Genomic DNA, 12,652 nt, shown 5'->3' with positions numbered 1-12,652 from the left:
AGTTTTTTTTATATTGAAACGCAGCATTGTCTTGTATATGTGTATAATCAGTTGAAATAAAACTTCCTTTTGAACTTTGGATGTGACCTGATTATTTTTTGTTGCAGTCAAAGTAAAGGTGACTGAAGATATCTCTAGCGCCCCCTCCTTGAGGTTTTTCTGTATCTGCCATTATATCAGCGTACCATATTTTCCAAAATTTTTGTCACATTTGTTGTAGGAGTGACCGCTAACAGGGAAGATATGTTCAATTTCAATCTTAATATCTTTGGCCGGGCATAATGAAAACATAATGACAGTAATATTTTTGTTCTGTCCAACACAACTTTCTTCACATTCACATATATGGCCAACATTTTCTTAATAAAATCATACAAACATGAACACACAGACTGTGGGCTTTCTGTTGCTTCTATTTCCAAGAAACAGTAGAACGAGCCAGTACCAACATCATGGCAACGAATATTAAAATTATACAACCAAATAAGTTGTTTGTAAAACTGTGACGTTATATTCAATTTAGGTATGAACAAGTTCTGAGCATAAGCAAATTCTAGAAAAAGAATACTATCATCAGAGACAAATTTAATATGCCTTCAAAGATTGATATGCTTTGGCATGTGCCTTATGTATGTTATAGTTAACTTTACATTGGTCATCATGATCTTTAGCCAAAAGTACATCACAGCACAAAAACCACACCTAAGAGAATATTTGTGTGTTTCCTCCAATATCTGTGATAAGTGCTGTACTTTATTTTAAGTGGTTTCCCCTCCAACTCATAAAAATGTTGCCTAAAGCACAATAAAGTTTATGAATGGTTAATTTACGATTGTCACAATACATCCTTTTAGTTCTGGCACGCTGTAGTGGGACTCCTTATGAAGGAACTGGGACCAATGTGATTCAACAAAGTGCCAGACGTTTTTTCCTATCTTATTGGGCCGATTATGGTGTTTACCCCTTTGGTCTTCAGGAATAGCACCTGGAACATAGGAGAACCACCCCAAATAATTTTTATTTAATCTGATTATTGAAGACAATATTACAGATCTTAAAACAATATTTGTGACATGGATAAGTCAGTGTTAACATAACATGCCAATCTTTATTGTACTTTGTACTGATCTCAGCCTCATTTCAGAAACCTGCAGCACAGATCGTAAATATTTCTGGCAAACTATTTTTATGAACCCATTATGTTTTATGGTACACATCCAATAATAGTTCCTTTTTTTGTGTGTCAGAATTGAAAGATGTAGGTTTTTCTTGTTTTGATATGTATCCCATCAAGATCGCATCCTGTAGTTCTTTGTCACTATTATCCCAAAATGCAACGCACAATTGCTTCTGTTGATCGATTTGTAAACTCTGACAGCACCTACAATAGATTGTAACAAATATAGACTATGATACAAAAATAAGCAGAACTGTATAATACTAAATTTTGTCCACTTGCAGATATGGCACAGAAAAATGAACAAATAAAACATATACTTCTTTTTCAACTGGCTTGAACTTATTGGCTGGTATTTTCTTTCCTATATGTACAGATATATACATTTTGCCTGAATTTTGAAGCTTCTTAGCAACATTTTGTTTCCACCCTCCCAAATTGTGTTGTTGTTTTAACCCTACACAGTTACTGTCATTGTCATCAGCAATAATTTCTTCTTCCAAAGTAACACATTCATCACAAGCGTCCATCTTCACCATGTGGGTGCACTGCATGTGTGAACAATTAACTAAAGTCGTGCATGCAACAAAACTGTTGTATGTGATCTTCTTTCCAAATAGCTCCTGCCATCTAGTGACATGTCATATGGAACTAATTTCTTTGTAGACGATGTTCAAATGTTTGAAGAATGCAATGTGGACACTTAGGCAATGACAGAGTTAGCCATTTAATGCTCTTGTTGCACCTAGGTACTCAATTCAGAATGTGTTTTCACCTTATTACTATTCATGTGTGAGATACGACAATAATTGGACCAAATCAGTTTTTCGATTAAGAGAAATTTTCAGTTTCCTCACATTATTGATGAAAAGAGTTGAGTATTATTAGTGTGACCTGTATATTTCACTATGTCATATAAATAGTTGAGTTATAAGCTTCATCCCAGATAATTAATTGAAGCACAACATGAAATCAAAATTATCATATTTAAAACTTTTACATAGATGGAATATCACAATGTGAATTTCAGAATAGGTGGAATACTCTAACTAATAAACATGTTTTTGATGAAGAAGAGAAAGTAATTCCAGTAATAACTGAAACTCCCTGGCAGATTAAAACTGTGTGCCCGACCGAGACTTTGCTTTTCGCGGGCAAGTGCTCTACCATCTGCGCTACCAAAGCACGACTCACGCCCGGTCCTCACAGCTTCACTTCTGCCAGTATCTTGTCTCCTACCTTCCAAAGGTCCTGAGTTCGAGTCTCGGTCAGGCACACAGTTTTCATCTGCCAGGAATTTTCATATCAGCACACACTCCACTGCAGAGAGAAAATCTCATTCTCCAGTAATAACTATTCATTCCTTGAAATAAATAGAAAATTTGCATTTTGAATGAAATTGCAACATAGGTTGTAAAGAAAGATTATATGTGAAGAACATTAAATAAAATTAACAGGTAAGTGTACCAAAACAACTACGTAATAAGGAAAATATGTTTCTCATTGTGAACATGTTGGGATGTCCATAGTAATTGCTTATGTTAAACTAAGCGATAAAGCTTTACAAAGACTTTTGCACTGACGACCTGTAATTAGAGGTGACAGAGTAATATCCAACCAAAAATTTTCCAAAAGAAATCACTATGAAAGACACAGTGGATTACTGTAGTGGATGGTGACTAGTGAGCAAATGGTCACTATTCAGTGGTTTCCCAGATCCAAAGTCTATAATAGGGGTCTGGACACCAGTGTTACTTGTGGTGCCACCATACTGGGGCACAAGCAGATGATACAGTGTAATATGGCTGAGAGAAATGTATTTGCTTTTGCAGTAGGTATCACCTTGAGGAGTTTTGGACTATAAATTGCACTGTCGTGTTTAAAAATATATCATGGACATTATACCAAGCCATCAATAATAATATAGTTGGAGAAAAAGGAAAACCATAATATACAATTTTATTAGCTATATTCACACCACAGAGCTGTACTGTCACAATTACTAGTGCAACACTCGGATAAACCATTGTGAATATGGTACACATTGTTACTGCACATTTTATGTCGAGAAATTTGTGTAAATGTTCATGAAAGGGGAACGCTTGCAGGCGATTATATAGTTTCTCAGCTATTCACAAAAAATAAACTTCAAGTGTAACTTAGGAGTTTTATTACATTTATATCCTTTTATAGAATATTGACATATCATTCACAAAAAGAGTAATCAATACCTGGCAAGGCAAATGGTCTCAGAGCTCATGGATAGAAAATACAATAAATATTTTTTTTTTTAATTACATCTTTACAGTCCTCAGAGTAAATGGTACACATTTCACAGTTGTATGGGATCTGTGCCATATAAAATATACTGCCCATGATAGATCTTATAGGCATAGAATTCCAATACTTTTTATAACTCATAGTACTGTGGCTGAATTAGGCATTGAAAGACACAGAAGGATAACCTAGACATTGAACCTCAACAAATATTCTTTTAGAGAAAGCAGTTCGAGTCCCGGTCGGGACACACATTTTCATCTGCCCCGTTGACATATGTCAACGTCTGTACGCAGCTAAGGGTGTTCATTTCATTATAATTACAATATGCTATTCCCAATAATTAGCATATTCCACGGAATTTCATAGGAATGGGATATCATTTTAACAGTTTCCTTCCCTCAGTTCTTTTCATCTTGAATGGTGGGTCTTCAAAGTAAAGTTTAATCAGATCATATGTACTTATACTCTATGGAGAAACTTTGTATTTTAATTTTGCCTTACAAAACTTGTAGGTTTCCATTTGCCTCTCCTACAAATTTTTAACTATTTTTGTATCCAAATGTTTTCTGTAGGAAATCTGAATAGCCTGATCCCTTTTGCTCAGTTGCTGCAACAATTTGGTGCAACACAGCATCCCATTTCAAAGGTTTCAACACCAGAAATTTACTATCATTTTGCTATTAAGTCTCATCTGCTTCCAGGTTTCAATAATGAAAGATTAAATATAGAAATCAGTGATAAAATCGGTCGACTAACTTTGAAACTTGGTCAACAGGCTGAAGCAATTGGGAAAAACAAACTCTAAATTACATATACTGAATTCTAAGATAGAGAGTCACATAAAAAAGCTGCAGGAACAGATTGTACAGTCTCGTCAGGAAAGGACTCACATAACTCTAAGAATATCAGACTTAAAGAAAAATGCATGTGACTTTGTTAGGAATGAAGTAGGTGAACAGTTTAATGACATTAATAATCAAAGAATCCACTGAATGGAAAATTATGGAAATGCAAAAACAGATGTCAGACACAAGCACAAAATTAAATATTTAAGTATAACTTACAGATCCAAATGAAATAGGTGTCTCATGTTCTTCTTGCACTGTACTGGAGGAATGTATGATAGATTTAAATGAATACAAAGTTCGGCAAAAGATGGCAAGACCTGTTAGTTCACCTCATTCTTCGGGTGACTCCAAGTAAACAGAAATAGAGTTTCAAAAACTCTGGGTGGAGGTAGCAAAGGCTGCAGGAGATGTGAAACAAAAGAAATATACTGAAAATTGTGATATTCTGATAGAATCATCTCAAGAATTTTATTTAGAATTCAAGGCAAATTTAAATAAACAATTCCCTGTATTTATATCTGAAGAGGATACACACACTATTTACTTTCTAGAAGCATTTGCAAATTCATTACCAAGTTTTGGAATGATGACAAACAAGGGCATTTTACTCCCAGTTATTCGGAAGCAGACTCTTCCAAGTGGGAGCTGCTTATTTGGAAGAATTCACTTTGTAGAATGACTGTCAAGAAAAGTTTAAAAAGGTATAATGGACACCTAACACACATGAAAAATTAGCACTCCGGTTATTAGATCCTCAATATTATAATAGTAACTGGGATAGTTATAAGTATATACAATGGAACCTTACAATGTCGAAGTATTTAGAGGAACCCAAAGAGGAAATCATTTAGTAAAAATGTCGGCCTGTCATCTACTTTACCAGGGGAGCAAAAAGATTGGTGTCATGATTGGACAAATGTTAGTTACATTGCTACATTGACACCAGTCACCACATGCAAGTTAAGTGTTCAGCAAAATGTCGGGTGAGATGGAGATAGAATTAGCTCTTGTTATGTGAAGCAACAAGCCCTACCTTGGTCGCAATAACATATTCCAGAGAATTGATACTGCAGTTAAGAGCTTGTAACAAACATAGTGGAAAGAGGACCACTGACCACTAGTGAAGAAGCAGGCCGCATTTGGTCATAATAAACAGAACTTCACATCATTATCTCCTGCCAGTCTTCATAAACACCATGGTTCTCTTGCTCTGAAAGTAGCCAATCATTAAGACCAGTGAAATTCGTACCAAAGCACTCGGTTCATGATTATCATGGTGTAGTGATATCCATGTGTTCCATATTCCAGCACTTCTTGTGAACATGCTCCACTCATGGGACTCTGCATTGCTGGCGGAGGACTGAGTATCTTCTAACACCAGTACATCCACAGTGCTTATTGCACTATCATCATTGTCACAGCTGGGTAAGAAAGTCATCCGTTACCTGATCATTGCTGCAGGCATTTCCAGATGCCAAGGGCCTATATGTCTGGTGTTCTAACAATGTGGGGCATACTCACATGCTATGGGTTTTCCTGCAAACTGTGAGATGGCATCCTGCAACACTTTTCCCAAACTACTGGACTAGCAGTCTTGGCAACCAGCCAGGCTCAGCCAGCAATAGGAGTAAGGGGAGAATTTCACTGTGGCGCTGATTCAAGGCGTCATGAGAGGCTTATGAGAAGATACTTGCTAATCACTTTTTATTAGTGCTGAAAGATAATATGTATCAACAACAACATCCTAGACAACATAGAAGTGTGCCCCCTTGGCACCACTACAATTTGGCACCAGAAGTTGTTCTTCAGCAATATCAATATGACACTAATACCCAGAAGCAGTTGATGCAACAGGATTGGATGTCGCATTATAAGAAATAGTTACCTGACATTTCTAACACTGTTCACACACCTTAGCTACAACTGCAGTGTTGACCCCTTAGCTACTACACCTGCAGTGTTGAGAGTCTAAAGAGCATTTTCTACTGGTCTTTTTATTTTTGTTGTTTCATATGGCCATGATTGGAAGTAGAGATTTACATGAGGCATAAGAAGTGACATTTGTCAAACCTGGAGATCTGCCAATTTAGAGAGTCTTGCTGTTAAACTTATTTGGTACTTGTGAGATGCGAGAATTGTAATTTAACTGGTCATAGTGTGCCATTAGTAGAACGGTACCCAAAACATGCACCACTTGTAGGAATTGCGGTCATACAGCACACGATTATACCAAGTGCCACTGGGCAATTATCAGATGTAAGGATTAGTTAACATTATCTGTATGAGTTTTGGATGTGACTATGTCTGTTGAGTTTTTCTATTACTTTTAGAAATGGAAGTGTTTCCTTCATATTAGTCTTGTGAGTGTAAAAGTAATAAAAAATTGCACAAGGTGTTAGAACCACAGTCAGCTAATATGAGAGATACTGTAGCTGCTCTGATGGAGCAGGTATCAAAATTGTTTGAGAGCAGTAAGCAGCAGAAGTTATATAATGATGAGTTAAGAAAGGAACTAGAAGCTTTGCAAGCTGTGCAACAATCACAGTCTGGTTCAGATGTGGTTATGGCAGTAGTGAGTGTATCCTCCTCCTCTAAAGATCCTTCGGCAGCTAACATAACATCCTTCTTCTGCAAGACAACAGAGGAAAAGACAGTATTCATAAATGATGTTTTAGGCACGGCTGAACTGAGTGGTTGGTCAGATGAGCATGTGGATGGCCATTAAACATCTACCAGGTGAGGCTAAAATGTGATGCATCACAAGACACTTAGCAAAGCTCACATATTTCAGCAATCAGAGGGTTTACAGCATAAATGCCATAAACAGAAAAGAACTGGATATTTTCAAGAGAAGTTAAGTGGATTAGTACAGAAAGTCAACGAAACTGTCTAAAACTTCTCATAGAATTAAAAAAATGAACTTGCGGTTGTATGAGTCAACAGAAAATCCAGAAGAAGGTGCAGCCACGGACAGAGAATTGCAAAATAGGGCTCCAGATGTCATTCTACAGAGGATTCCGTTGGAATTTTCACGTATGGTCTGTATGGTACATGCAAATAACTTAGCTGCAGCACTTCGCATTGTCGCGCACTTCCAGGAAATCAACATGCTATGAAAATGTGCAGTGATCGACAAATGTTTGCTTCTGAAAAAGGTTTCATTTGTGGGAAGAAAGGACATTTTAAGGCACAGTGTCACATCTACAGTGTTATAACTGTAAACGCTTTGGCTGCAAGGCACAGGAACTGGAGTAGGAAATGACAACATGGAATCACTGGAGGACAAAACAACTCAGTTTTAAGATAGGAACTAATGGATTTCGTGACCACATACAAGATCTTCCGACTGTGGGGTAAGGATATTCCGCGATTCTCACACTTGACTTCCTGGATTGGCATTATGGTAAAGTTGATCATTGGTAGCGTACAGTTGATCTTAGCAGTAATTCATTTACCAATGAGGCAACAACTACAAATGTTTTAGTGTCACTAGGCACACCAATTCCTAAGGTGTCACCAGCTGAACAGCTAACACGTGCCTTACAGATTGTTTTGCATGTCAAAGTACAAACAGGTACAAGGAAGTTGATTTGGGCAACTGTGGATGTTGATGCACTGCAATGGTGATTCTGTGTGGTTGATACACTGCCAAATGATGAAGCATTAGATGAAGGGCATGTTTTATATGAAGAAGCGTAGCATGTGCAAGCAATGTCAATGGAAAATTTATGTTTCCAGTAAGGCTGGATAATTCTGGGGTGAACACGAGCCTCCTGAAGTGATAAACAGCAGATATTCGATGAGGATGATTTTGATAGATCAACAGAGGATCAAAGCCCTCAAGCAAACTGTCAATGCATCTGCACTATGTGCCAAGGTTCGTCACTTGAAAACCAGTGAATGGAAAATCATGGAAACATTGGTATTAAAATACCCAGACTTTTGTTAAAACTCAGATGGTCCATTGCCAGCAACACCTGCAATGAAACATTATATGCCAGTCTACAAGCAGCCACATAAAATGCCAAAGCAACTACAACTGCTTGTAGATGAATTTACAGATCAACAGCTAACTGAAGGCATTATCCAACATAGCAATAGCCCCTTGTCAGCCAATATCACTGCACCAAAAAAGTCATCCAACAGAATCAAAAATACAGGATCTGTTGTGACTCCCATTACCTGAATGAATGCACTATAACAGATGTGTATTTTGGTTTATTGGCTTTTCCGGTCTGACTTGAGAATATCAGAGAACAGACAAATAATAACAGGTAATGATAGTAGTATGTGATCAGAGAGTATAAATTTTTAACGGTGCATAATACAAACTTTGGGCACTTGACAATAGCTTTTTGGTTAAGGTCCATTCATTGTAAGTTTGACCACGAGTGACTCTTCTGAAAATATTTATTTATCGGTCTTCGTAGATGTAATAAATCCTAAGTTTTGGCTCCTGCTGGACCATTCATCAGATTTGTAACACGGATCCTTTAGTCATGACAAGACACTGTTTAAATGGTACAATAACTTGCAACATAAATGAAATACAAGGTTAAATAATATCACTGTATTCACAAAATATTATACTAAATTAAATTACATACACACTTACATTAATTCTGTTGCTGTGTGTAACTAAGAGTACACCTAGTGAGATTGCATCTCAATAAAATAGAATAATGGCAGTGTGCCAAATAATTATCTGCAGCGATGGCAGATGTGTGTCCGATCTGGATCGCTACAAGAAAAAAGAAGGTGCTGTCTTCTCGATAAGACAAGTGGACTGCGTAATTATTCTAATGTTTCAGCAGTTTCATGCCTCAATTGATACAACCACTTACACTAATTAGTATCTTAAGTAATTCTTTATTTATATTATCAAGTTATATCTACATTTTTGCAATATATCAACGCCATCCTGTAAATGCGCCTTTAAATTGCCCTCTGAATTGTGAGGCAAAAGGATGCACCTGCAGGCGAGCAATTCACCCTAAAGCATATTCAGTGCAATATAAACATACATATTCAAATACAATTCACAGCATACAGTAGTTGAATGAGGTGCGTGAATGTTGGCATTATGGCTGCCGTGCAGGCGCAGTCGTGTGTATTTCACTGTGGAAGTAGCTGTTAGAGTGTTAGTTGAACTCGCAACACCGTGATCACAGTTTATATATAGTTCCTATGTGCATGTGTGCAAGACATCACTGTGACAGCACACTCCATGAAGTTATTACAAAAAAATATGCACTAACATCTAAAACAGGCACAATAATCTTAAAACTACTACATATGCTAAAGCAAAATATATTTCATCATTGTCATTGTCTCTCATGGACAGTATTGCATTTAAAATGTCTTTCTGCTTCATATTAGCTGTCTTTGCATGACGTGTCATCGTTTTGCAGTTCATATTCATAATACATACAATAATAATGCAAAGGTAAGCATTGTTTTGGTAGCTTGCATAATGTAATTACTGCATGTTGACATCACTGTTCACAGATTTGACAAGCAATATGTAGGCATGTTCACTTGTTGCACTGTTTATTTTCACTGATAACACTGTTCTTCATAGGTTATGCATCATGCGATTGAAGACCAGTTGATTTCCTACAACATTAAGTTCCATGAAGGCATGGATGCAAGAATTTGGACAGCAAAATGCTGGCATCGATCCTCGATTTGTCCAGGTGAGAGTGGCTGTCATATTCCGAGAACATTACATTCCCTGAAGTCCCATCCAAAATTCCTTCACCCGTGGAGTTGTCTTCAATGCTTTTGTGCATTGAGACCTTAAGTCCAGTAGTTTACCCGTTCCTTACTTTGCACAGTTGCATAGCAGGAAATGTCATTAGGTGATGCAGTACAAATGTCAGTTCCACTGTGCTCACAGTTTATTTGGCGATGTACAAAGAATGTTTGTTACGAAGTTTCTACATAAATATTTCATTGCAATCATTCTCATGGTGACATATAATGAATAGTTTTTAATAATTTTGCACACATACTTCATCTCGGTTGCAGGCATGGTGATGTATGTAGAATGTCTTTAAACTAGTCTCTTTTGCATAAATCTAATGGTTTTACACATTTTGATACATATTACAAATTCTGATCACATTTACATACCAACATATTACATTCTGCTTTATATCAATATAGATAATTACACACAAATATATTACATTTTGGCTTTGTATGGTACAGAAGTATTTACATAATCTAACAAGCATTACAGATTTTTGAACCAAATTTTGCATTCAGAAATGATGTCACCTGAAATTGAAAAGATTAGACACAACATCTGGATACACCAGCAAACAAGCCCAAGCACACACATACTAATGGACAAACGTCTACACACTAAAATCAAACCTACAGAATTACTGTGTTACAAGTGTGTATGTGGCCTTGACTTAACATAAACCTGTGTTATGCAGTACAAAATGCATCTAATCCATTCTTACGTCATACTGTTTGGCTGTCAAGTGGTTTTGCGTACACGGCGATCAGTCATGAATAGTCCTCCACCGACGCTACTGTTAGTCAATTATGTTGTCTCAAAAATATTTTCATCACACTTCGCTTCCTCCAGCACTTACAAAGTGCATAAATTCCTTTAGCCAAGTGTACAAGTTAGGTGGGTCAACAACATATTCCTGTCATGTGACAGACGTGCCGTCACTAGTGTCATATAGAATATATCAGACCTGTTTTCCTGTGGAGGAATCGGTTGACCTATGACCTTGCGATCAAATGTTTTCGGTTCCCATTGGAGAGGCACGTCCTTTCATCTACTAATCGCACGGTTTTGTGGTGCAGTTGCAAAACACAGACACTAAACTTATTACAGTGAACAGAGACGTCAATGAACGAACGGACAGATCATAACTGTGTGAAAATAAAGAAAGTAAACTTTTCACTCAAGGGAAGACTTGAACCAAGGACCTCTCGTTCCGCAGCTGCTCACGCTAACCACGGGACCACGGCGCTCCTGAGCTCACACTATCCTTGACGTTAAGGCAGATGCGAGTTGATCCTCCTAGTACATCTGTTGTCGAGTATCACTGAATTTGAAATTAATGAAGTTCTGTCATTTGCACAATTAATCAGCATTCTTAACACTTCCAACATACAATTTTACAGTTTCAACATACGCACTGTCACTGGATACAAAGTGTCACTATATCCATTCACCATGTACAGGTATGAACCTCAGATATCTTCAGCTTGCAGCTCTGGCATGTGAGTGCACATCTCATCCACACAGTCTCCATGCTTTTATTGTCAGCCCTTCGCAGTCTCTGAAAGAAGAAATACTAAGCTAGTACATTGATTTGTACAACTTCTACAACACAAATCAGCACTCTTTATACAAACAACTGAACAGTTCAAAATAGTGAATATGGTGATAATGTTGGATTTACGAGTTCCTTATAAGTAACACACTGTGCAATTGTAAGCTCTAGTGCCTACCACACACAGCCACAAACTCTGGCCCCACCGACAACCCCTGGGCACATACGTGCCTTCTTTGGCATTTTACAATCTCTCGAAAGTGACTTACTAATCTGTACAGTAGAATTGCAATCATCCTATGTCCAGCTGTCTGTCACCAATTATCTGGATCACTTTGAAGAAAAAGAAATTTGTACTGTATGGCTAAAATCTTTGATTTTGGTAATAGTTAACACAATATATAGTACACTGTATCTTTCTTTATTGTTCTAAAATAATTCTATAGTAAATGTATTAAAAGATAAAATCTTTCTTCCAGTGAATAATGAATACAGTATGAACATTGGTATATGCAGCATACACACACCAGTGTGTTTGTGGTGCCCGTCATTCAGTGTGGCCTAAATCAGTCTGTGTCGGGACCTTAACATACCTGCTGATTTGTTACCATATGTTTCATCTTTTGTTTTGTTCTGCGTGTGCGTTTTAATTTACTGTACAGCATGTGTCTTCTAAAAGTAAATGCATTGTCTTATCATTGGCAGACAAAATAAATGTCCTTGAACAATTAGACAGAGGCATGAGTGCAAAGCACTTGGCTGAGAAGTTTAGCTTGGGAACACACAGTTTCAGACACAAAAAGAAAACATTTTCTCAATTTTAAATTTTGTGTGTGTCCTTGAAATAAAGACAGAAGATCATCAAGAAAAGAAATGATAATAATAAAAAGGGGGGGGGGGGGACAAAGGGACTGAAGAGACCATATTCAAGTGGTTTTTGCAGCAGCAAGCATTGGGAAACTCCCTTTCAGGACTGACTGTTTGCAAAATCACAAAATTTCAGACAAGAATATCAACAGTTTGTGTTCATTTAAAGCTGGCTG

General features: G+C 37.1%; 1 protein-coding gene across 1 annotated transcript in view; it reads right to left on the bottom strand.

Moving 5' to 3' along the window:
- Positions 1 to 11,316: 11,316 nt before the first annotated feature.
- The window catches only part of LOC124805491, a 139,741-nt gene continuing 138,405 nt past the window's right edge, over positions 11,317 to 12,652 (bottom strand). The window contains exon 4 of the mRNA XM_047266055.1: positions 11,317 to 11,615. Coding sequence (XP_047122011.1) covers positions 11,570 to 11,615 — 46 coding nt within the window. The 3' untranslated portion in view covers positions 11,317 to 11,569. The remainder of the gene's footprint in view (positions 11,616 to 12,652) is intronic.

This window comes from Schistocerca piceifrons, chromosome 7, assembly GCF_021461385.2.
Source record: "Schistocerca piceifrons isolate TAMUIC-IGC-003096 chromosome 7, iqSchPice1.1, whole genome shotgun sequence".
NCBI classification, from domain to species: domain Eukaryota; kingdom Metazoa; phylum Arthropoda; class Insecta; order Orthoptera; family Acrididae; genus Schistocerca; species Schistocerca piceifrons.
Note: the sequence above shows the minus strand (reverse complement) of the source record. Positions and strands in the feature narration are given on the sequence as shown.